Below are 26,975 nucleotides of genomic sequence, written 5' to 3'. Positions count from 1 at the left end.
TTCCAGCGGGCAGAAGCAACCCCACGGTAGGACGAGCGGAGGCGACCACACAAGACAACGCCGCTACCACAGCAGACCTACCAGAACAATACGCCGACTTCTCCGAGGTCTTCGGAGAGGCAGAAGCTGACCAACTACCCCCCCACCGCAAGACGGATTGCCGGATCGACCTACTGCCCGACGTCCCCTTACCTAGACCAAAGATCTATTCGATGACCCCGAAGGAGATGGCAACCCTCCGGGAGTTCATCGATAAAAACCTAGACAGGGGATTCATAGAGCCAGCATGCTCACCGGTCGGAGCCCCCGTCTTATTCCGGGAGAAGAAAGACGGGACCCTACGGCTCTGCACCGACTACCGGGGCCTAAACGCGGCTTCCCTGTCCAACAAATACCCCTTACCCCTGGTGAAGGACATGCTCGCCCACCTGTCCACGGGCAAAGTCTTTTCCAAATTAGACCTTCGCGAGGCGTACTATCGCATCCGAATCAGGGAGGGGGACGAATGGAAGACGGCGTTTAACTGCCCCCTAGGCGCTTTCCAGTACAAGGTACTGCCCTTCGGACTCGCGGGGGCCCCTGGGGTGTTCATGCAGCTCATCAATGAGGTACTGCATGAACATCTGTTCAAAGGGGTCCTGGTCTACATCGACGACGTCCTTATTTACACAAAAACGCACGAGGAACATGTAACCCTAGTCAGGCAAGTCCTCGACAAGCTCAGAAGGGCGCAGCTCTATGCAAAGCCTACAAAGTGCGAGTTTCACAAAGAGCGCCTAGACTATCTGGGGTACCGAATCTCCGGGGACGGCATCGAAATGGACCCCGCAAAAGTTGAGGCGGTGCTAAACTGGGAGCGGCCCCGCAACAGACGGCAACTACAGAGCTTCCTCGGATTCGCAAATTTCTACAGGTCATTCGCCCGGGGGTTCGCTGAGATAGCCCTCCCCTTAACGGACCTCCTCAAAACCAAAGGGGTGGGGGACACCCGACGCGCCAAGAACCCAGGCACAGTGCTGAATTGGACTCCCGCGTGCCAGACCGCATTCAACAAGCTGAAAGCGCTGTTCACTACGGAGCCAATCCTCGCGCACCCGGACCCAGAACGGCCGTTCGTGGTCCAAGCCGACGCCTCAGACTTCTCCCTGGGAGCCATCCTGCTACAGAAAGACCCCACGGGACTCCTGAAACCATGCGCCTACCTGTCAAGGAAGTTCTCCGAGACAGAGAGGCGATGGCACGTCTGGGAGAAAGAAGCCTTCGCGGTGAAATCGGCACTAGAGACTTGGCGACACCTACTCGAGGGAGCCACCCAACCATTCGAGGTCTGGACTGACCACCGGAACCACGAGGCCCTACGAACGCCTAGACGCCTTAGCCCAAAACAGGTCCGATGGGCCCAATTCTTCAGCCGCTTTGATTTCCAGCTGAAGTTCATGCCGGGCAAGAAGAACTTCCTGGCCGACGCCCTCTCCCGACTGCCCCAAGACGAAGAGCCCGCCCCAGACACCATTGGGACGGTCCTATCCGCCTCGCAACTGGGGATGGCCGTGACCACCCGAAGCGGCGCACGGAGGCAGCTCGACTCTACGGCGCAGCCGACGGCGGGACAACCGGCGACGGAAAGAAGCCAACCGCAACTACCAGGGGGAATGCGCACGGACCTCGCCGCCGCCCTCAAAACCGACCCCTGGTTCCTGGCAAACCCCGACAAGGTAACGATGGCACAAGACCTGGCATGGGGGGAAGGCAGAATCTACGTCCCGGACTCGCAACGCCAGGCGATCTTGCATAGGTCACACGACGCCAAGCAAGCGGGACACTTTGGGTTCCTCAAGACCCTACACCTAACACGGCGTCAATTCTGGTGGCCCGCGCTCAGGCGAGACGTAAAAACCTACGTGGCGTCCTGCCCAACGTGCGCTAGGGCCAAACGGGCACCAGGCAAACCCGCGGGACTATTGCAACGGGTGGCAGAACCCTCCCGCCCATGGGAGGAAATCTCTATGGATTTTATAGTGGACCTCCCACCCAGCCAGAAGAAAACGGCCATTTGGGTGGTGAAGGACTACTTCTCAAAGCAGGCCCACTTCATCCCCTGCACGTCGGTCCCATCCTCACAACAGCTAGCCAAACTCTTCCTCATCCACGTGTACAGGCTACACAGATGTCCCGCACGTGTGGTGACCGACAGGGGCACACAGTTCACCTCCAAATTCTGGCGGGCCTTCCTGAAGCTGACGGGGACCCAACAGGCCCTATCTACGGCTTGGCACCCTCAGACGGACGGAGCCACTGAGGTTCTTAATGCCACCTTAGAGCAATTTATACGATCATATACTAACTACCACCAAGACGACTGGGCTGAACTGCTCCCGTTCGCCGAAGTCGCATACAACAACGCCGTCCACACGAGCACGGGGAAAACTCCGTTCGAAGTAGTCTCGGGGCGCGACTTCGTCCCCATACCGGAGCTACCTCAACCCCCGGAACCCCAGGTGGACGCTAGCGACTGGGGACGGAAGATCGCGGAAGCATGGCCAGTAATCACGGCGGCGCTGAAGGATGCACAGGCTGCCTACAAAGAGCAGGCCGACAAGCACCGGCGCCAACAACCGACGTTCCAGGCGGGGGATATGGCCTATCTATCCACCAAGTTCCTAAAGTCAACCCAACCCTCGAAAAAACTGGGGCCTAAGTACATCGGGCCGTTCCGAGTCACGCAAATAGTGAACCCGGTAGCAATACGCTTGGACCTGCCACACACCCTCCGGAGACTCCACCCGGTGTTCCACACCAGCCTCCTGAAACCGGCAACCACCTCCCGATGGCACCCAAGCACGCCACAGCCCGCACCGGTGATGATCGACGGGCAACACCACTTCGAGATAAGGGACATTCTCGACTCCCGCAAGCAACGAGGAACTCTACACTATCTGGTCAGGTGGAAACACTTCCCCCACCCGGAATGGGTGGCGGCGCACAACGTTAACGCGCCTGACCTGACCAGAGTATTTCACCGGGCATACCCCGACAAACCGCAACCAAGGTCAGCAAAACCAAACCCCCCCCCCCGCAGGCCCCCCCCCCGCCTCCCGTGCCCCAAGGGAAAGGGCCCCCCCCAAGCCCGCGACTTGGGTGGACCTTCCCCCCCCCGGGACTCACTCCCCCCGCCCCGGGCCCACGGGGTGGTGACAAACGTTCGCCAGCACCCTCCCCCCGCCCCCCGGCCACGGGGGAGTGGCAAGCAAGCCAACAGGGCAACCTGGGGGCAACGCCCAGGAGACACAACAAAGGCGACGCACTTTAAATAAGAAAAAGAAGGGCCCTACCTGGAGCTGAGAAGCACCCGACCAGCCACGCCTCTCCCCTCGCCGAACTGAGCCAAACAAACAGGGTGTGGCTGGAGCATGCGCACGCCAGGTCAGGACCCGAGCATGCGTACCATGGACACACCCTGGGAAGGCATGTGGTAGAGGGAGGAGCAAAGGGAGGGGCGACAACTACTCCGGCGGGAACTTTGAAAAAAAAAAAAAAAAAAATGTGGCGTTTTGACAGCTCCACGGGGAAAACCCAGAAAACCGGGGGAGAACACTATTCGAAAAGGGGGCAGTATGTCATGAGTGCCGTTGAGCTAAAGTCATCAGCGCAATGGCACACATGACAATGACAAGGAAATAGGTGAAGGGGTACAAGATAAGTAGCCATCAACCCACAACGACTAACGGCTAACAAACAATAGCTAAACGGATCACGGAGCCACCCAAGCCATCAGCGGCAATACAACGGGGATCGCCCAGCTGAAAGCAATCAGCAGAGGAATGGGAAACCTGATGATGGGCGATCCCGGAAACCCTCACCCACCGGCAGGGCAACGTATTGGACAAAGGGGGGTGACGTGACCGTGAGCGAGGGGGCGCTGACCGGCGCGGGGTATTTAAACCCCGCACCGGCGCGCTCCTGTCACTCTCAGCTTTTTTCTACCAACGCTGTACCTGCCCTGCAAATAAACCAGAGCCTGATCCGCGAACCAGTGTCTGAGTATTATTCAGAGGTAGGCAGCACATGACAGCTCCCCACCTTCTAATAGGCCCTGTCTCTGAAGGACTATGGAGCACCAACCAAATATTGCCAATGGGCTATTCTTACCAGAATTGGCCGGGCATTGGTTTCGGTGTTGGCTAGAACCTTGGCAGGTTTCTTGATTCTTTTGCCGAACTCAGCGCACCGGTAGTTCAGGAAATCTGAGCGACCTTCAAAATATTCTGCCATCTCTTGGGATGTTTCTGTGCGTTTCTGAAGACCATCCACCCGTGTCTCACTGTAGAACTCCATGGTGCGTTCTGTCTCCGGGTCCATTGTCTTGTAAATGTGTGCTGGGAAGTCAAAGAGAAGTCCTGGATGGAGTGGCCAGTTAGCGGGTGCACAGGGGATGTCAGGCAGAAAACTGAGGAGCTAGATCTCTGTCCCCTTCACTTTCTTGGGCTGCCCTAAACCAGCAACTCCAAGATAATACAGCAGGACTTCTTGAGTTAGAGCAATTCATGCCAGCATAATTCCTGGTGGCTCCAGGACTGGCACCCTGTACTTTAATGTGGCCACATGGAAGAGCCCTGGGGGTGTTATCTGTATGGTCACAGTATTTCTTGTCCTTTACAGACTGCAAAGTAGTCCACATATCATTCAATTACTGTTGGGAGTATTTTTTGTCTTAATCCGGCTTTTTACAAAACACCCCAAGGGAGCAGGCAGCCAAAGAAACAGAAATGCAGTAAAATATAGGACTGCCCTAACAACAAAAGAAGACTGTAAATACAGGTAGTCCTCATTTAGCAACCACAACTGGGACTGGCAACTAGGTCATTAAACGAAGCGGTCACTAAGTGAAAGCGCAACTATGCTTATGATCTTCCTTCTGTTTTCCTTTGCTTGACAGCAGCGTTTCTCAATCTCAGCAACTTTAAGATGTATGGACTTCAACTCCCAGAATTCCCCAGCCAGCCATGCTGGGAGTTGAAGTCCATACATCTTAAAGTTGCTGAGATTGAGAAATGCTGCTTTAGAGACCTGCGAAGGTCGTAAGTGCGAGGATTGGTCACAAAGTTACTTTTTCATCACCGTCGTAACTGCGATCGGTCGCTGTAGGAGGCAGTCACTAAACAAGGTCTACCTGTACAACAATAAAGTCAACAATTTTTTTAAAAGGCAGACAAAAGGCCTCTCTGTTAGGATCAAAACCCTTATAGTGAAGACTGAAAAAAAAAACAAAGACCACAATTTTGTTGGAGATTCCTGAATTTTGAGCAAACTGGCCTCCCTGAAGATAGCTGTTGGAAATAAAAGCTCAGCACCTCTATGGACCATTCCCAGCCCATGATGAGAAGGTAAGACATGGACTCTATGCATAGCCCCGATTCCGAAATGCTCAGGAAGAGAGGATTTCCTAATTCAACACACAACAGCTGACAGACAAGGTGGAACTCTCCACACATCACAGATGGCGATGCCTCCAATCTTTCAGCTCTGTTTACGAAGCAAAGGGAGGAAACCAGGAGAGGGAATTACGTGGCGGTCACAAGAAGGTTGCTCTGGGAGCTTTGGAGAAGCTGTGGAAACCTCTGAGACCGAAACAGGCCTTTGGCTGGCATCCAGGCGCCAGGGAAAGAGATGCGCCATGCTGCCAGCACCCAACTTTTTGGAAAGAGTAAACTAAGCATTTCGAAGATTTGGAAAGGGCACGTGTTGTCCTACCTTGCTTTTCCTAATAGCAGGGAATCAGGTTCCCACCTGGGCCCTTGGCACGTCTTGCCCAGGCTAGAGAAAGCACGCCTGTCCCCCCTTGCCAAGAGTAAAGGCCCCTCTTTGGACCGGATACCTTTCAGACCCTGGGCATGTCCAGGCAGGAACTGCTCCGCTGTGACCTTCGTCTGCTTATTCAGTTCTCTAGTGTCCAACATGTCTTCACGGTTCTTGAACCACTCCTTCACTTCAAGCACCTTGGTACCTTCGGAAGAGAGGAGAGGAGAGGGACTGCTCATGGTGGGCCCAAGAGGGATGGGCCCATCCAGAAATGAAAGACCTTGAGCAGGAATATGCTCTGGCTGGCCTTGTTCGTTCTGGCTTGGATCCTTTGCTTCTTATGCCTCTATAACCATATGTAAGCCTGGGTGGTCATATCAACAAACAGAAAAACAATTAAGTAAGAGCCAGACTGGGCTCCCAGTGTGCGTACTGGGGACCTCATGTCTTTGACAGAGGAAAAACTATCAGTGGCTGGTGCAGGGTTTATCCTCTGCCATTAACACATTAAGTATCACTTGTCTCGTTCACAGATGGGCCACGTTGACACAAACACATAACTGCTACATGTCTGTTGTTGTTTATTCGTTTGGTCGCTTCCGACTCTTCGTGACTTCATGGACCAGCCCACGCCAGAGCTTCCTGTCGGTCGTCAACACCCCCAGCTCCCCCAGGGACGAGTCCGTCACCTCTAGAATGTCATCCATCCACCTTGCCCTTGGTCGGCCCCTCTTCCTTTTGCCTTCCACTCTCCCTAGCATCAGCATCTTCTCCAGGGTGTCCTGTCTTCTCATTGTGTGGCCAAAGTATTTCAGTTTGGCCTTTAATATCGTTCCCTCAAGTGAGCAGTCTGGCTTAATTTCTTGGAGGATGGACTGGTTTGATCTTCTACATGTCTAGTGGCTGATAAACTTCATTGGTTTTAACTTACAGGGTTTTATATGACTTTGCTTTGCTCTGCCCTGAGAGTTTAAGAGAAGGTGGACTATAAATACCATTCTGATAGATTCTATATGCAGGCAGTCCTCACTTAACGACCACAATTGAGACCAGAATTTTGGTTGCTAAGCAAAGCAGTCATTAAGCAAATCCAACCCAATTTTATGTCCTCTTTTGCAGCTGTCATTAAGTGAATCATTGCAGTTGTTTAAGTGAACCAAGTGGTCATTAAGTGAATCACATGGTTCCCCATTGATTTTGCTTACCAGAAGCCAGCCAGGAAGGTCGAAAATGGTGATCACATGACCACGGGATGCTGCAATGGTCATAAATGTGAACCACTTGCAAGAACCCCAATTGTGATCATGTGACTGGGGGGACACTGCGATGGTCATAAGTGTGAGCACTGGTTGTAAGTCAGTTTTTTCAGCACCACTGTAAGTCTGAACTGTCACTACACAAGTAGTCATTAAGTGAGGACTACCTGTATGACTTCTTGCAACACCGCTGAGTGCCAGGACTTGGACAGCTACTAAAGCTACAACACTGGTATAGAGTCATCTCGAGTGCAAAGGTCCAAGAACTCAATCCTCAGTAGAGGTTTGAACCACATCAAACAATTTCTGGTTATGGATGTTTTGTGAATCTGAAATAGGATGAAAGTGGTCACATAATCCCTTGCTGGCCAATGTAAGTGATTAGGTTTAGTGTGAACTACACCCTCAAATCTTCCTCAATACTGTACAGACACAGTTCACACCCTCTCTTACTAGGTAATTCAGTGACTCAGCTGAGTGTTGTAAACCAACAGCCTGCAATGGTAAAAAGTCCATGGTGCACCTTTAGGAGAGATTCAGAACTTGCTCACAGGAGGGGCAAGTTTTGTGTGCGGGATCCTTGGTGGAGGCTTGGTGAAGCGATGTTCAGAAGGAAGGAAGGAAGGAAGGAAGGAAGGAAGGAAGGAAGGAAGGAAGGAAGGAAGGAAGGAAGGAAGGAAGGAAGGAAGGAAGGAAGGAAGGAAGGAAGGTCCTTGATCTTGATGAAAAGCAATACCGAATTTTCCACACACTGAACTGAGGTTTTGCAAACTAATTCCATGCTTATTGATTAGGCAAGGATAGTCTATGTACCTCCCTCAAGGGAGTACATTTCACTGTCAAGTTATCCCATTTGCCAGCAGAGGATTCCTTGTCTTTTCTACTGTTCCTGGGACAATATTGTTCTTCCCATCATCTTCCCAGCCCTCCACACTTGATCATGCTTCCACTGCAGCAGTGGGCATCAGTTGCTGGTAGAAAGGTGAGGTATAGGTTAAATAAGCATATACGAAAATTTGCTACCAATGGAACAGAGACGATAACATGGGCACCCATCGGTCAGTACTGTGAAATTACTGAAGTGGAGTGAAATATCATTCTGTTCTTATTCTGCTCTTTTGTAAATGCTTATGTTCTGACTTTTTTAAACCTCCTACACTTTGGGGATCAAAACAGAATTACCCCCGGTGGCTTATGCATGAGCAGAGACTACGACTGCATCCACAACTGAAGGATCGGCGACTTGGCCGGTCCACAGAACCTCTCCAGAGAAGGAGAGGATGAGGGATCACCCACTTGTGCTCCGGATGGCCGCTCCTCGTGAGGAGGCTGCAGGATAGTGGTTTCCCACGGGATTGAGAGCTGGGAGTCAAAGAGAAGACATCAAGCTCTCAACCGTGGTGAAGCCTTTAAGGACACTCACTTTCTAATCACTGCAGAATATAGCTGTTTTAAAGCTGAAAGAGATCTGCAAAGCCACAGGTTGAAAAAAATCACCTGGTGAGTTACCTTTACTCCAGAATAAAAGAAAACTAATTAATAGCTTAAAAAAATTAAAAAGTTTGAAATGAAAGACAAAAAGCTAAATAAGGATTTAATTTGAGAAAGATAAAAATGGACTGAGGGGCCCAAAAAATTTGGAACCTTTGGACTTTGCTAAAACAGTTAAATTAATAAATAGTGCCTTTGTGGGCATACCATTTTGTTTAGGCTATCAAACTAACAACAGAGATTTGAGACTTTATGACTTCAGAAATTAGACACTAGAGGGGACTAAAGATTTCTAGGCAGAAAAAGAAGAAAGTCTGCCTCTTGTTTTTGAATGGGAGAGGAAGTGTTGGATTGTACAAAATGATGGATTAATGCTGTGAAATTTGGATCATTTCAAGAGACTTTTGAAGAATGGGGACAGAGCCGTGCACTTACAATGGCAGAAATGATGTTTACCTCTATGAATGCATTATTTGCAAAAGAATAAAGGACAGTTGTCAAAGAAAATGCTTTGGAAGACCTACAGAATGAAGAGGTGAAACAGGCTTATGTAGGTTTACTGGAAAACAAAGCAATTGTGGATTACAAGATAGAGGTGGCAGTTAAAGTGGAAATACAAATGCCAAGCCAAGACAATGGCCTGGATAACAACTTCTTGATGGATTTACAAAAGAGGGTTGCTAAAGTCTGGAAGAAACTTCAGAGGTGGGAGAAGGAAATGAGGGAAGATCGAAACCTACAACTGCATTTGAATGGATCAAAGATTAAGATGGTTAGAAGCAAAAGGATGAAAATTAAAGCCAATTTGTTTGACCAGGGTTAAAACACAGTATAACTTCATAAAGCTCTGGAACCCCTTTCTGGACTTTTTGCTGACAACTGAACTGAAACGTTAATGATTTATGGATTTGCGAATGGATAAGGGATGGGGTATGGGAAGAAGAGATATATACATGTAACCTTATAAGGGGAAAAGAAATATTAAGTTTGTCTTTACTTGTGATGATGATCAGAAGTCACTTCTTTAACTATTTCTTTTTTCTCTTTCTCTCCTTTCTTTCTTTGCACTTTCTATTCTTTTTCTTTTCATTTTCTCTCTCTCTTCTGAATTTGATTTGTATTATCTTTTATTATTTTTAAAACTCTTAATAAAAATTATTAAAAACAGAGAATTATGCCCAAATACTATATCAGACTGAATGTGATCCTTGATGCCTTCTCCCAAGGATCTCTTGTTTTAAATCTACTTACAGTCTGGATCTTCATACAGTGTTAGCCGGGTGACTAGGCCATTGGCATTAAGGTATGGTGCCCATTTCTCCAACTTGGCATTCTTATATTGAATCTCTTTCTTGCCTTGAGGGCAGCGAGTCTCAAATTCTAGAGATAAGAACAGAGAGGACACTGATAACATCCAAACACAGTGAGGGTGGGAAACTGAGGTCCTCCAAATATTGATGGAATACAATTTCTTTCCTGACTATCAACCATGCTGGTCTGATGGCAATTAGAATTGGTTAACTGCAGACTGAGCTGCATTTTGGGTGCCTGATTGACTCCTGATAACTGACTGACTGGTTGGGCTGAATATCTACTTGCCAGGTTGACTACATGCATGGACTTCATATTTCATCGGCCTGAGAGGCCACGTTGAACTTACTACCTTACTATAACTGCACTTAGATCTTCCATAATCCAATCCCCCCTTTGCATCCCAAATCTTAAACCTACCTAACCTTAACCCTGATCCTTCCCTTCCCAAAACCACGAGTGTTAAAGAGCACCTTGCCTGAGAATCTAATAACTGAGCTCAGCACAATGACCTTCTTCTTCTTCTAAGCTTCTTTTCTAAGTTCTCCTTCTTAAGTTGTGGAGAAGCTGCACCTCAAAGCCTATCAGTGGTACAAGAAGCTCCTGATCCCTAGTTATGTGCTCACTGCAGTTATGGGCAGCCTGTTACAAACTGATGCCTTCTGAAACGGTTGGATCATAGTGACGGCCATTTCTTCACCAAGCTTGTCTACTGGAGACTGGTCAAGGTGGGGAAAAACAAGAATACCTTTGGGAGATACATGGATCTGTTCCACCCAAGATGCAGGCATGTCAAAACTCTTTGATTCCTCTTCTTTTATCTACCAGGATTCAAGAAATGAAGCTGTGAGAATGCTCATCACCCGAAGTCCACGTTGTCTAACTCCTGCTCTGCATTTAACAGTCTAAATTATCTTTCTGAACAGAAATCCTTGCATTATTTTTAGAAACTTTCTATCGGTCACTGGTTGGCTACCATTACAGGCATGACAGAACAAAGAGGGAAGGTGCATGTGTTTTGCCCTTGACTGAGCCACTGATGAAGCTATCAGCGCATGACTCAGTTTTACTCTACTTATATATCGCTTATATTTATTACTGTATTATTCTTATATTATATATTTTGTGAAACCACCTAGAGTCTATTTGGACGGAGGTATTGTGCAGATTTCATCAGCAAATAAATAACATTGTGGAAGAGTTGCTTTTCACATGCTCCTTAACCAAGTTAAGTGTATTATGTGAAGACAGCATTGTGATCTGATTGCATCGGCCCTCCACCCTTTAACTACTTTAACGCTTTGCATTAAGAAACCCTGACAAGTCTTGCTTCCACCCCTGTTTGAATGACATCCACGTCACCCTGCCAAAGGTCTGCAGCACTGCTGGAGCCAGCCAATGAGGCCGACCTGCTTTTCAGCCCTGTCAATATCTGGAATCCAGAAGAGAAAGCCTTCCCAGGCATTGCTCATATTTTCTGCAACAGCTGATGGGTATGGGGTGGAGTGCACACAACCCACTTCACTTCTGGATTTGCACAATACAGAGCGAGCCATGGTTTGTTCCAGGAGCTGAATTCACAAAACAGACTAAGCCACAAGAAACTAATCAAGGTTAAGGCTGAGCAAACTTAGCATGATGTGTGCAGGCTGCAATTAGTTTTGTAAGTGATCTGGATAACTAGATTGCATGAACACAGCAGCAAAACAGTTAGGATTGGGGGTCGAGATTGGTAGTCTGATCTCTTACCAAATCTTCCACATCGTCCTCACCCAGTTCCTCTTCCTCCTCCATTTCTGGCAGGGACAAGAGAGGTTTGTCGATGCTGGGAAGCATGAATTCCCAACGCACAGGATCCCCAAGATCAAACACGAGATCCTAAAGAAGTGACAGGTCCCAGTGAATTCTCTGCAAGAAATGCTTCAGCTCAAACCAACATCAGCTTGACGGCTTGGCCCAGAAGGCCGGGCTAACCCAAGTAAATCTGAGGCTGGCCACAGTTAAAAGGCAGGATTTCTGCCCTCCTCCAAAGGGTCACACAGCACATGTCCATCACACGCTGCCCAGGTTCATACAGCAACTCTGGAAAATAATGGCTGGGCTCAATGGACAAACTGACTTCTTTGATTAGAGAAAAGACAATATCTACATTTATTGGTGACTGGAAACCCCTTATGGGCTTTCTGCATAAAAATGAAAAAAAAGAGCTTGTGAGTTATGGTTTTTAATGATTAGACAGGATGGATTATAAAAAGAAGAGAATTGTGATGAAACTTTAGAGACAGAGGTTAACATATAATTGTACTTATAACTCCTGTGAAGAATATCGGAAGCTACTTCTTTGTATCTTTTTTTTTTCTATTCTTTTCTTACTTTTAGCTTTCTCTTGGATTTCTTTCTTCTTCTTTCTTCTTCCATACTAAATAGTAGTTTGTATTAGTCTTTATCTTCCTTTTAAAACCATGATTCTCTTCTTTTTGTAATCTATCCTGTCTAATCATCAAAACCATAACTCACAAGCTCTTTTTTTCATTTTTACACAAAAAGTCTTTTGTCTTGAATTTTTTTTAAAAATGTAATAAGATAAGACTTTAAAAATTGGACACTAGAGGGAACTAAAGATTATAATTAAAGGCAAAGAATACTCAAACTCAACTTACAATTAAAGAATGAAGCAAAATATTTTAACATTGGACATATTGAAAGATATTTTTGAACAATGGATCCAGAAGTTAATTTTAAGAGGGTCTGCCTCTACAGATAGACTGTTTAAAAGATGTTATGGGAGAGGAACAAGTTTTACCTGACAAGATTGAGACTGATCAGAAAATGGATTTACAAATGATAGGTTACAAGAATGATATGGAAAAAGATGCTACACTGGACATACAGAAGAAACTCGCTGATGTCTTAATAATTAAAAGGAATATACAAATAATGAACCAAGAGAGTGACCTGGATAACTTTCCTTTATTGGATTCACAAAAGAGGCTTGTTAAAATTTTGAAAAATTTTGTGAGGAGGGACAAAGAAAAAATGGAAAGAAATCAAGTTCTAGGACATTATTTGAAGGGACTAAAGATCAAGATTGTTAGAAGTAAAAGGAAAGAATATAAAGTTGGTTTATTTGATCACGGTTAAAATAGATATGTTGTTATCTCTGGTAACCCTTAATGGACTTTTGCTGACATCAGGACTGAAACAACAAGGCTTTATGGATTTTTTTATAGACGAGAGATGGGATACGAGAAGAAGAGATCATTTGTTGTAATTTAAGAGGAGGTAAAAAGTTACTACAATTGTTTATACCTGTGATGAAGGAGGAACTCACTTATTTATATATTTCTTTTCTTTTTCTTCACTATATCCTTATTTTTTTTCTTTTCCATTTCTCTTTCTCTTTTTTCCTTTTTTTCCCTGCACCTTCTACTTTTTCTTCTTACTCTTTTAGGGTTTTTTTTTAGTTTGCATTAGCTTTTACTCTTGCAATTGTAATCCTTAATAAACTTACTATTAAAGAAAAAAGAGGCTCGAGATTCCTCCGAGCAGGAAGGCGAGAGGCCAGCCAGAGTCTCACCTTGCAGGCATTCCAGCAGTCCTGCATGTTGATCCAGTAATTCCGATGGTTCCAGAGACTCTCAATGCCCAGGAAGTGGTCGTCAACGGTACTGTAGCTGTTTCCGGTAAAGGGATTAATAAAGAAACTCTCGGGCACTTCCCGCTTGCCCGAGAGGACGAGCACCCAGGCATGGACACGGAGACCGTACAGCGGGTCTGGCTGGGGCTTCTCCACTATCTGAAGCAGAGAAAAAGAGAGACGTGGATCTTCCTGCATAAGCTTCAGGCACTGGATGCTTTTAACCTAATGAAGGTCTCGCTGCTGTCTGCAAAAAGTGACAAATGAAACTTCGCACGTTGTGGCTTCTGGTATCTATGAGCAATTAACCCAGGAGAAGAGAGATGGGTGGCCTTCTCAGGTGGGACACATTGTTGCATGACCATCTCTAGTGACCTGGGCCAGTATATTAAAATTAAAATTAAATGGACAGAATCTCACGGATTCCAGCAAAATCCCATGAAACGCTGACATTTCTAATGATCTCGCGAAGTTATACAGGTAGTCCTCACTTAACAACCACAGTCGGGACCAGAATTTCAGTTGCTAAGCAAAGTGGTCATTAAGCAAATCCGACCTGATTTTACAACCTGTTTTGCAGTGGTCGCTAAGGGAATCACCGCAGGCATTAATCAAACCATGTTGTCATTAAGCAAATCACGTGGTTCCCCATTGATTTTGCTTGCCAGAAGCCAGCCAGGAAGGTTGAAAATGGCAATCGCATGGACCATGGGATGCTGTGACAGTCATAAATGCAAACCAGTTGCAAAGTGCCCAAATCATGATCACGTGGCTGGGGGATGCTGTGATGGTCATAAGTATGAGGACCAGTCATAAGTCATTTTTCCCCAACCATCACTAAATGAATGGTTGTTAAGCAAGTAATGTTCTCAACTGGACTCCTCTGAGAAGTTGCACAAAAACACCCCTTTTGATTATATAGATCAGTGTTTCTCAATCTCAGCGACATGAAGACCTGTGGACTTCAACTCCAAGAATTCAGAAAAACGTATTTAAATGCATAAAGTAAAATATATAGATTGTATTAAAAAGAAAATCAGTTATGCTCAGATACAATTTTTAAAACTTATAAGCATAACGAATATGTTATATCATAATATATTAATTATATTTTGGTAATTTATTAAGTCAGTAAGAAGACAAACTACGTTTCAGTTGGTGAAATAAAGTTCTAACTATTTTCCCATCCAAGTTTATGGGCCCCCTGAAATCTATCTGCAGATCCCCAAAGGGTCCATGGACTTCAGGTTGAGATCCCTTTTATTGGAACATGAAAACTGACCACCATAAAAGGTCACAAGGTTGACCTTTACAATTAGTTCATATCAGCTGGGGATAGATGTTACAGTCTCCAGTTACAGGGGTTAACAATAGCAATCTTTACAAAATGCTCCGTTCAACCATTATTTTTGTGATTAAACTGGAACAGTCTCCATCTCCATGCCAACAACTCTGAAGGATTACTCAGTAAATCGGTAGACTTGGTTATAAACAATTTTGCATTCTGGAAACTAAAAGGAGAATATTTTTTGGGGGGGGGAGACACCATTTCTCCTATGACAGCCTAAAATAGTTCTCTGCATGACTCTAAGGTTAATTTTGAACCTTGCGGGACAGAAAGCTGATCTCTAATGAAATCATCAGATTTAGCCATAACTTGGGTAATAATGACAAGGTCTGGCAAGATTTTGGAGTGAGATAGCAATGTCTTGCAAGATTTGGCAACCTTTTGAGAGTTCAACCTTAAAAATAAACTTAATTAAAAAAAAATTGGAGAAGCACCACACTTCTTTGATCAATGGTGTCCAGCAGCCAACCCCATGAAGCTGGGCAAGATCAAGGAAGATCAAGGCAGTTGGTGAAAACCCCGTGAATCAAGGAAGAACCCCATGAATCAAGGAACCCCATGAATCAAGGAAGATGGTGAAAACTCCATGAAGCTGGGCAAGATCAAGGAACTACACAGATTTCAGGAAGGCCTTGTTAGTGCTAATCTGGGGAAAATACAGGATCAAGGAAACTGAAAGAGGAACTTCCCACACTCATTTATAGTGATGCCATTAAGGCGGTGACTCTGAATGATGTGAAATGCTTCTAACCAGATTTCTCCTGGGCTGAGCTGCCAACAGACTCGCCTTCTATCTCTTGATCGCTTAGGACTCTCCTCCCTTCGATGCCTTTCCCAGACTTCCCACAACTCTCACATCAGCCACCCCAGCCCACCGGTCTCTTCCCACACTCCAAGCGACACAGCTTACAGCCTTCTTCTCTTCCTCCTCCTTCTGCCTCTTCTCTTCTGCAGCCTGTTCTTGAGCCTGTTGCTTGGCTTCCTGGCGCAACTCAAACTTGCTCCGCAGGTCACGTGGGGGCTTGATGGCATATTTCTTGGGCTTCTCCTGCACGGCTTCTACTGGGGCCTGTGGCCAAAAACAATCCCTCTTTCTATGCCAACCTTTGGAAGTTATCCAACCACAAATGTCTGCTTATGGTCAGGGGACAGCAGGTGAAGCCCAAATGCTATTTGATTGCACAAAAGGAAGGATGCTCCACATTCTGCTCCAGACCACCAGTTCACAGACAGTGCAGGCATTCCCAAAACAGTGGAGTCCTGGGTGGTCTCTGAGCCTTGTTGTTTTCTTGCAGACGTTTCTGAAGATGTTGCCTAGCCTGGCCATGAAATGTCTGCAAGAAAACAACAAGGCTCAGAGAGCACCCAGGACTCCACGGATCAACCCTGAGCTACAAATATTCTCTCCGACTGATTCCCAAAACACCCTGGACTTGGTTACTGAGTTGACTCAGTTTCAACATTTGCATAATATGCCAAACTATAAGGGCTGGTTTGCACACTGCAAAAAATTAACCAAGGTTAACACTAATCAAGCTTAGCACATTGTGCAAACGTATCTGCTATGCCTTGACCTGATCTGGTTAAGCATGTTGTATGCACACAGCTACAGAGATGTATAGTAGGTGAAGACATTGTTGCTGAATTGGTTTGGAGGATCAAACCTAATTCAAGTTTCCTACTGGATAAATCCATTCCGTTCCGAGATTTAGCTGAATTGGCATCAACGTGCTGAACCAAAGCTTCACCCTAAAAATTACTCAAGACATTTGGGAGTGGTCATATTAAGTGAAATATATTAACTTGGGGTTACTTATATTTAAATTTAAATTTAAATCAAATCCAGTTTTGCCCTTGCTCTGACTCCCAGGTTAATACTCCCTGTGCTTTTTTGCATATTGCTGATCAGACCAAGCATAGCTTCAGCCCCCCGAAATGATGAACTCTGCTCTCTGAGAAATCTCTCCTGCTCAGCAAAGGGACCATTTCTGTCTGTCTGTCTTTTCCAGTACTTCAACTGTCAAATTTGCTTTGTTTATTTACTTTTTTCTTTTTTCAACATGCACAAACAACATTAAGTAACATCACGATGGAGACCTTAATAATAATAATAAAAGATGTGTGGACTTCAGCTTAAGACTGAAACCCTTATTGTACAGCAAATACTTTGACGCAATCTGCATTGGGGGTTTTTTAATGTTATTTTCAATTCTGGATGAAAAAGCCAAATAATCTTATGCTTATTAACAATGACATTTTAAATCATAATTAATATTGATATACATAACATTTCTTTCTGTTTTTAATCCTCAGCGGTCTAAGTCAGTGTTTCTCAACCTTGGCAACTTTAAGCTGTGTGGACTTCAACTCCCAGAATTCCCCAGCCAGCATGCTGGGAGTTGAAGTCCACACATCTTCAAGCTGAGAAACACTGGCCTAAGTTATCTAAACATTAGAGTGTTAATAATCTTTAATCAGCTCTGTACAAATACCACGGTGTCAAAACAATATAATATATTGTAAGTTTTACAACAATATAATTTTTAAAAATTACTATAAAAAAACCCAGCGATGCTGCTCAGCCACAATACGCACTTCGAAAAGAAAGGGGAAAAAATGGCATTCTCTTCTTCACACTCTGCAAATCAAAACGTTGCTGCCCTCTTGAAGGCTTTGCACGCAGTGGATGGAAAAGTCACTGAATGACTGTGGGGGCAGTCTTTCGGGGGGGTGGAAGTTAACATTGCCCCTCCCTGAAAGAGCCCAAGAAGAAACAGGAAATCCTAGCCATGTGTGAGAGATCTGCGTCAGTCCCTGGCCTGTTTCTTCTTGGGCTCTTTCGGGGGCGGGGGGATTGCTGTGAGTTTTTCTCTGATTTCCAAACAATGTTGAACTCACTTCTGGATTACACTGGTCTCCCTGCATTTCCAGCAGGAGGGGAGAATCGCATTAGTCTATGGCAGCCCCAGATCAGGAGGGGTCTGGTAGAAGCTTTCCCAAATTACAAATTCTATGAAGCTTTTGTGAGCTGCATCTCCCTTCATCACAGGTTTGAAATCAGGATTCAGAATCAGGACAAAATAACGTCAGAGCATTTTAACCTCCCGGGACGGCCCACGACAGATCCCAGATTAACTGTTCCGGGGCAAAAAAACGGTCCAGCACAGCTGAGCAGGGGACTGCTGAACATTGAATGGTTTGACACTAGTGGGTTTTTAATACATTCAAGCAGTAACTTGATGATGTGCTCGGCATACGTCTCCCGTGTAACCTGCCTCTGCAGAACCACCCCCCCCACCCCCCCGTCTGCTGCTCCCTTTCCCCGCCGCAGCCACAGCCCAATTTAAATCCTATTTTACTTTTAGCCACTCCAGGCACCTGAGGGCATGAGCTCATAAAAGCTTCTGCCTTTTAATAAAACATGTTAATCTGAAAAGCTGCTCCTGGACTACTCCTGATTTTAGGGAGATTTAATCCAAAGTGAAAGCCAGTCTGGTGTCGTGGTTAAGGTCCCAGGCTAGAAACCGGGAGGCTGTGAGCTCTAGTCCCGCATTGGGCATGAAGCCAGCCCGGTGACCCTGGGCCAGTCATCCTCTCTCAGCCCCAGGAAGGAGGCAATGGCCAACCACTTCTGAAGAACCTTGCCAAGAAAACTGCAGGGACTTGTCCAGGCAGTCTCCGAGAATCAGGCATGATTGAACAGATTAAAAAAAAATCCAAAGTGCAAAGTCAGACTGAACTGTCCACTCATTATTCTCTCTCTCACTCACTCACTTTTGGCAGACCTGAATTAAATCCCCCTCCCGCCAGGTTCTCACCTCTTCTGGCTTCTCTAAGAGTGGGCACAACTTCTTGGATTCATCCATCAAGCAGATGTCCTTGGTGGCATAGCCATTCACGCAGTAGGCATCGTAGCCTGCCCCAATTAGCAGAGAGCACAAGAGGATGCTGAAGTCAAAACAGTTTCCCCGCTGGTACCGCAGGATGGTAGTCGGTGAATAGAGGTAGCTGGGCTAGGGAGAGAAGACGCACGCCCTTTCACCTGCTGTGATTTTTAAACTTTTTCCTGAGGTTTTAGTTCTCTGCTTCATCAGTTTTTTGCTCCTTTCACTGTGAATGTTTTGCACATCTATGCTTTAACAGATATTTCGATACACTGTTTTTACCTATGGTTTTAATTTTATTGTAAACGGAATGTTTCTAATGGAAAGGAATATGTATGGATTATGTAACCTCAGAGAAAAAGGATAAAATATACTGTAAATGTACTTATAACTGCTGTTAAGAGGGTCGGAAGCCACTTCTTTATTACTTTTTTTTCTTTTTCTTTCTTTTCTGTTTCTTTTGCTTAATTTCTTTTTCACTCTCCTGCCACTTTTCTCTATTCTTTTTCTCTTCAATTCAAAATTAGTATTGTTTTTATTCTGTTGAAAACTTATATATATATATATATATATATATATATATATATAAGTTTTCAACAGAATATACACACACACACACTATATATATATATATATATACACACACACACACACAATATACAAATACACACACACACACACTGAGTGATTGGTTGGTTGGTTATGTGCCACCAATTTGGCGTTGACCTGTAGTGGCCACATAGACTTTCTCCAAGACAATCTGTCCCCAACCTGGTCCTTTAGGTCTTCCGACGATGCCCCAACCCCACCATAACGGAGTCCGTCCACCTTGCTGTTGGTTGCCCACTTCTGTTTTCTTCCACCTTTCCTAGCATTATGGACTTCTCAAGAGAGCTTTTGGGAGTGACATTTTCCTCCCACCGCACAGTATTTCATTCATTGACAGAGAGAAGCTATATGAGGATCACAGAAAACGTGGAGAGCTACTGTTGCTTAGCAGTACCCAAGACAGTGGTCTTTAAACCAGGAAGACACCAATTCAGACCTTGTTTCTAGCAAGATCTCATTGAGGGATGTTAGGCAAGGGATAATTGTTTCAGCACCCGCCCTTCTCCTGTCCGCATTATGGGATGCTAATCTGACAATATTCAAATAATATTTTTACTAGTGCTTAGGACAGCTTTCCTCAATCTGTTACATTCCCCTTCCAAAAATATTTTTATTAGAGTTTTGCAATGCAATAAAAGTATAAAAATGAAAAGAAAAAAAAAGAATTAGAGAAAAGAAGTGAAAAAAAGGAAAGAAAACATAGAACTTGGACGTCGGCCCTTTTCTTTGTATTGAGTAATTGCCATCTTAATCTTTTCCCTCCCTCTTTAACCCTTTCTAATCCCCAAATCCATAAATCATCAGTTCTGTCATTTCTTCTTTCAGCAAAAAGTCCATAGAAGGCTTCCAGTCTTTTCAGAAAGTGTTTATCGTCTTGTCCCTGACCAAACTGGAATCCGGTACATTCCCAATGTACGTTGAACTGAGAATCCTAGAATTCCATGCTGGCCCAGAAGGGAATTCTGAGAATTGCAGCTCAACCAGCTTCATGGGTTTCAGGTGGAGGTAGGCTGCCTTAGACCATCTTTAGCAGCATATCTACATGACCTTGAGTTCTTCTTTGCATCGGCTCCCTCACAGAACACTCAGATCACCCCTAAAGGTCCTATTTCTTACCGGTGCAATTGGAGATATAAGAGGCTCCATAGTGAGATAATCAGAAACAAAACGGGCAGAGTTATCCCAGTTGTATAATTCTGAGTAGGGCAGCAGAGTTGGCCGGACAGTGGTGCTTACAAATTTCTGCAACAAAAAGCCATCGGTTTGTTTTTACAAACAAAATTAAAATATAAATAAACCAACCAGGACTCATCAGAAATATAGTCCCATATCAATAGAAGATTCCAACTTCAAAAAGTTATAGCATTTCCATATTAGGTACTAAAACATATAAATAAAGCATTCTCAGAAGACATGGTACAAAAGCCTGTGTCTCTTCATGGCTGAAAAAAAAAAAATTCCAAAATCCCAACCGAATCCTGAATTTAGACTTTGGTAAAGTTAGTGAGTTTTTTATTTAATCTTTTGCTTTTGAAAATTGATGGCATTAATCATTATTGTCTCGCAATATGGTGACATGCTTTGTTGTAATTAATTTTTTTAAAAGGATTTTTAAAAGTCTGTTTCAACTTTCTAATTTCCTATGAGTTTCTAGATCATGAGTTTCAAGTTAAAACACTCCTGTTTTTATATGTCAGTATAACATTCTAGATACTCTGCAAAATAATTAAGCTCATTTAAAAAAAACCTCATCGTATCTAAAAATTATATTTTTAAAATACATTTGCCAGCTGCTGTTTGCTACGTGCTCTCTCCAGACAAATGGATGAGCAGACTTTGCAAATGACTTGCAGAAATTCATCCCAGGAAGGCATTTGCAAACTTTCTGTTTACCATGATCAGATAATGCTAGACAGGATCTTTGCAAGCAATTTTTACACAATTATATTTTTGCAGCTGGGAAGCCACCCGCTTTGCCTACAGATAAACAGATATAACAGTTGTCCTTTCAAAGATACAACAATGCTCTGCTTAAAAAAACAAACGAAGTGAACTGTACAAATCAGGAAGTGGAGGACAAACAGTGAAGGATCGTGGTATTCATTATAACCATGCTATTTTTTTCTCTGTGGTTTTCTGAGAAAACAACCTTAGAGAGTCCCTGGAAATTTAGTTCTCTGATTGCTTCATAAAAATCCTCAGCATTTCCTCCATTTCCCTTTCTTTAAAGCCATACCTACATGGCTCCCTAGAGAAGCCTTCCTAAGGGGTAGACTTTGGCGTGCGTCAAGATGCACACGGACAATACACATACACAAAGCTGGAGTAAAAAAGGGCTGCCTTTGCAAAGACTCCTGGGAGGAGGGAGAGAGAAGGGGATTTCTCTTCCCTCCTTCCACAACCCTGATGAAATCTGGACTCCTAGCAAAGTGAGTCAGAGAGACAACATGGTCTTTGCCCACTCACTTCTTCAGCACAGTGGAATCAGGGGGTGGAATTCAGGGACCCAAAGTGGCTATCTGGGCATCCAGACCAACCCAAGAGAGGGGCCATTCATAGGTTGGATACAACTTTGAAGACCATCAGTATAACTAAGTGCCGTGCATGTGTCCACCACAGCTTCATTTGCAGTTCCCATTGAAGAGCTCTATCCTGGCTTGAATGCTTGTTTGGAATCACGGCTAAATGGTGTTGTGAGTCACTCCTTGTAGACAAGGTGATTGGTTCTCCCCCTCCCCAGCCTTGTGGTCACCTCCTTCCAACATGCCACCAACTAGAGGGGGAAACCTCCATCAATCAGGCCCCTGCGGTGGGGATGGGAAAGACCTGGTTTTGGGACTCTGCCTGGGCCTCGCTAGGTTGCTTTGCCTGTTCCTCCTTCTCAACCCATTTGGGCACCTCCCAAGTTTAAAACCATGTGGAAGAAAGAAACATGTGGGAAGAGACAAGGGCAGAAATAGCCCCAGAGAGCAGGGAGGAAGATCCCGCCAGGACTGTGCAGGTAGACACAAGTTGTAGAACAGGAGAAATGGAATACATTATCTGCTGGAGGACAACTGTTTCTCTTACAACATTGGAGGTGGTGCTGGGGGGGTGGCAACTGAAACCTTTGAAGACAAATAAGCGCAAACACGACCCTTTCTTCTTCTCCAAAGGAAATACAGTCATGGAAGTTTGTTCTCCTCTACCTTGTTAAAAGCTGGTAAACTAGCTTGTTAAAAATTGGCGTCACCGAGAGATGCGGAGGCAACCATTTTGAAAATAGTTGACTTGTGGGCAGTGGATAGTGGCCCCCTCAAAATGGGTATGCCTCCCACACACCCCAAATACCCTTCTGGTCACACCCCTGATTGGTCTCTAAGTTGATGGGTGATAAGGGCAAATGATGGGACAGAGTGGGAAGATGCTGCTTGTGCTGTGGTTAAAGTGGAAAATTGGCCATCCTAAACAGATTTAACAGTCATTTCTTCTCCTTGGAAATTATTCTGGGATTCCACACAGGTGTAACCGTCTCTAGCAGACAATTCTCAGCCTGTTCACCAAACGGCAGTTTCCAGATCCTTGGGGGACTCGCCCTCTTCCAACAGATGTTCATTTCTAGAGCCCTTGGCCCTACTTACTTCTATACCACATTCATTGACAGGGTGAAGGAAGAGGGGCTCACGGTCCGGGCAAAGGTGTGCGTACTGCCGATGAAAATTATCCGCCACTTGCAGAAGCATCTGCTCCTTGGACGTATTGATCTTGTAGGACTCTGGCAAGTTGGCTGTGTTAACCTTGCTCCAGTCAAATTCACTATGTGCAGGAAGGACAAAGAAGGAAGAGGAGAGGTGGGCTGAAAATCAATGTACCAATTCCATTTGGAGAGCAAAAACCTTCCTCCCTGCATTCATCCAACATACTACAGGGTCTAGGCCGCCTTATTCCAAAATTAGCTTGATCTTATCCCTTCTTATTGAGAGCTTTACACAGAAGTACAACCTAGCAATTTGCTGAGATTTCAGGGAATGACTTCCCAATAGGAGACTAAAAGCGAGGCTTGTTTTGTTTTGCGATAAGCTACAAGCAGAACTCTGCTTGACCACCTGCAGTTCAAGGAGCCTAATGTGCTATCCCACCACTGTGCAGTTCCACTGAAGTGTAAAACACTTTAACAAGAAGTTCCTGCGGTGTAAGATCAGAAGACTCTAGCTAAGGGTTTTTCCCTGCTATCACATTAAAACAACCTTCACTCATCCTTGAGTCAGCAGAAAACTACCAGCACGAGATTGGTCGCCCACTCAACCAACCGCTTTCCTGCCTCAGTGGCTTCTGTCCCCAGGCACCCCTGACTTCCAAGATAAACAGTGACCACGTTTCAGAGATTTCACACACCTTGAGCTGCCAGGGGTGATGTCAGAAGAAAGGGAAAGCTATTTAGCATCACTCCTGCTAAGGATGCCTTAAGGCTGTCTCACTTGTGGGAGAAAAAAGATGCTGCCACACTATAATTTGTGCCATGGTTAAGAGCACGTGGGCGACAGCAAGGCAGCTTGATCCATGCGCAAGTTTAAATTCCTGTTTCTAGTAGAGCGGCATCATTTAGCACGTCAAGAAATTTTGGAGAGAGATCATTTGTCCGTGGGCCGCATCACTGCTCCAAAGTAAACATTTTTGCAAACTTCTTGTAGCTGTGCATATAGGAAATTCCAGGCCATTTGGTAAAACTGACATTTACATATACTTTGATGCTGTCCTTAGATGTGTTGGAATAAGGCAGAAAGTGTTATTTTAACACCGATAGAGTTAAGGCTGCCTCGTTCATGGGCTGGAGATGAAAGAAATCTCATGAGGGTCTGGCAGGAAAAAAGTGTTTCAGACCATGTGTTTGTGCCATGGGTAGGTGCAGGTGACAAACAGACTTGTAAATCACATTTACAAGTAATCTTAGTTAGCTGCTAGGTCCTAAGTAAAAACAGAACATAAGTCGGCCAATAAATTTAAATAAATAAATAACATTGCAAGTTGCATGCACACGTGCCCACACACAGGAAGATTTCCTGAAATATGCATAGTGTTCTTCTTTGCAGCTGAAGCAGGAAACGGAGAGCTATTGTTTATGGGCTATGGATCTGGAACTCCCCCCTGAAATTCCACAGATGAATCAGAGGAAATTACAATTCAGAAGTCTTAACTGGAAACATTCTGGGCCTTTTTGCACGACAAGCACTCATTCTGCCCCACAGCCATTACTTTGCAGGTAATGTTCTGATGTGTCTCCCCTTTATATCCTCAAGTGTTGGTGCTGTTTTGCATGCATTTACAAAAGAAGGAAATCAAAGCATGATGAAAACAAGCCATAGCTTTGGGTGATGCACAAAGTCTGTGTCCACATTTACTCAGGTCAGGATTAAAAATCATTACTGTTTTGAACAGACTTCCCAAACGTGGTGCTCTTCAGATGCGTTGGGTTTCCAAACTCCCCCAGTCAGCCCAGAATTAGATCAGGGGAAGGTCAGCTTAGAACTTGCAACTGCCCCAGACTTTACTGGCTTCCAACTAAGGAAGGACTGCAGGAACATAGGGAAATGGAGAATAATTGAGCTTCTCCTATAAAACCACAGACTATAAGGAATGAAGCTGGTTCAGTAGAAATAGTGGTTCTCAGGTCACACAGAACAGTCAGGTCAATGCTGAGAAGGTGTCTCCCAACCTCAAGGACATTAAGAGAGCAGCCAAATTTCCATAAATTCTAAAAGGTGGAAGAAAAGGCCTAGACTTTAAATCTAAGTTTATAACGGCTTTGACTTCTGTGTACTGTATTAGGTAGAGATTTGCATGGAGATGGCCCATTCTTATCTGCAATAGAGCAACTTGTCCTGCCATGTCGTACCTGTGAGCAAGATCTGGATTCAGAGTTAAATGCCTGGAGAGTTGATATCTATTGCTATGTCTGATGTGAAGCCTGACAGGTACATAGGATTTGTTCCTAGAGAGAGTATTTCAGCATGGGCTAATTTTCAGCCAAGGCATAGTACACTTCCTGATGGATAACTGAACTGAAATTCCCGGGTTCACAGGACACACTGCACCATAAACTAACTATGGTAGACTCTCAGTTAACTGGAACTCAAGCAACTGGCACAAAAATCAAACTGGGAAAAAACCAGCACTCTCAAGCAACCAGAAAAAAAAAATCTGTCTCTCTGCTGCCATCTAGTGGGTATTGGGGTTTAATAGTAACTCTCAGGCAACCAGAAAGTACATTTATCCGGCATCTACCAATCCCCATGGGTGCCGGTTAACTGAGAGTCTACTGCATCTGGTTGGTTTTGGCCAATAAACAAGGCTAAAATGTGGCTAACCGGTTAACTAGTGCAGACAGTTTTAAGAAGGTTGGTGAGACAGGAGGTAACCACAGACACCTCCAATTTGCACAGACAGACTGTGTTTGTACAAGAGGCTCAACCAAGGCCAAGTGACCACCTTTTCACAACATGCTAATAAATTTCAACATGGATTTTCACAACGTGCTAATCAATTTCGCACTGTGAAATTTCAGCCCCTTTACGAGGCTTATGGTACAACCTACTGCGCGAACCCAGAAAAATGGGTCAGTACAGTAACTGACTTTCACGCCACAAAGTTAGAGAGTACTTACTATAGGACTTCAGGAACACGGACTTGGATCTGCGACAGCTGCTTCTCCAGGTCGTGGAGTTCGTCGGTAAGGTTTGAGGGGCTTGGCAATGCTTCCTTACCTCCCGTACTGAGAGATTCAACTCCTCCCTCACTGCCCTCCATCGTGTGGCTTCCAGCAGCACAAGTTGTCCAAAAAAGCCTGGGGGACAAGTCAGAGGAAGCAAAATGACGCATTCAGGACAAAAGGTGTCCCTGACCCTCTATAGCAGTGTTTCTCAACCTTGGCAACTTGAAGATGTGTGGACTTCAACTCCCAGAACTCCCTTGCTGGCTGGCTGGGGAATTCTGGGAGTTGCTGGCTGGGGAATTCTGGGAGTTGAAGTCCACACATCTTCAGGTTGCCAAGGTTGAGAAACACTGCTCTGTAGCAAATGCCCTGGAAAGAAAGGGTCATGGGATGGTAGAATGTGACTTCTAAGCCTTTTAGGCTCAAATGGAATGAAAAGCAGAAGATATGTGGGAAAAACGATATATATGAAAGGCAGTTGCTAACAGAGGGGTTCCAGTGGGTTCCAGGGCTGGGGAGGAACGTTCACCCTCCACTCCATGTTATTCCTAGAACTGGGCTCTGATGACTTCTTGGAAGTTCCAGCCAATCTTGCAGGATCACGAAAATCAGGGGGCTATTTCTAATGCTTTCTTGGTGCTGAGTCTCATTGGTTTTAATTTGTCTGAAATCCTCTAAGCTTTTTAGCTGCTGGATGCTCTCTTGTACTGGTCTGGACACTGAAGTTTTTAAAATTATGTGTTTTGCATAAAGACTTCTTCATGACTGTGTACTGTATTTTCATGTTTTATTTTGGAAGCTGCCTAGAGACCTTGATCCAGGAAAGGAAAGGAAAGGGTAAAGACCCCCTGCCCGTTAGACTCGATGACCAAATAGACATGCATACTGTATGTAGTTTTCTGGGCAAACTAGTATAAAACAGGCTTCCCATTTCCAGTGCTATACAGATATA

At 45.0% G+C, this 26,975-nt stretch overlaps 1 protein-coding gene across 1 annotated transcript in view; it reads right to left on the bottom strand.

Annotated features, from left to right (window-relative positions):
* Window positions 1–26,118, bottom strand: part of DRC7 (dynein regulatory complex subunit 7) — a 40,477-nt gene extending 14,359 nt beyond the window's left edge. The window contains exons 1-11 of the mRNA XM_063313088.1: window positions 25,976–26,118; window positions 22,956–23,130; window positions 20,452–20,577; window positions 18,661–18,855; window positions 15,753–15,911; window positions 13,435–13,653; window positions 11,607–11,735; window positions 10,606–10,678; window positions 9,798–9,926; window positions 5,876–6,004; window positions 4,150–4,376 (exon numbers count right to left, since the gene is read on the bottom strand). Of these exons, the coding sequence (XP_063169158.1) occupies window positions 4,150–4,376; window positions 5,876–6,004; window positions 9,798–9,926; window positions 10,606–10,678; window positions 11,607–11,735; window positions 13,435–13,653; window positions 15,753–15,911; window positions 18,661–18,855; window positions 20,452–20,577; window positions 22,956–23,130; window positions 25,976–26,118 (1,704 nt within the window). The remainder of the gene's footprint in view (window positions 1–4,149; window positions 4,377–5,875; window positions 6,005–9,797; window positions 9,927–10,605; window positions 10,679–11,606; window positions 11,736–13,434; window positions 13,654–15,752; window positions 15,912–18,660; window positions 18,856–20,451; window positions 20,578–22,955; window positions 23,131–25,975) is intronic.
* Window positions 26,119–26,975: the final 857 nt, after the last annotated feature.

Source organism: Candoia aspera, chromosome 11 (genome assembly GCF_035149785.1).
Source record: "Candoia aspera isolate rCanAsp1 chromosome 11, rCanAsp1.hap2, whole genome shotgun sequence".
NCBI classification, from domain to species: Eukaryota; Metazoa; Chordata; class Lepidosauria; order Squamata; family Boidae; genus Candoia; species Candoia aspera.
Note: the sequence above shows the minus strand (reverse complement) of the source record. Positions and strands in the feature narration are given on the sequence as shown.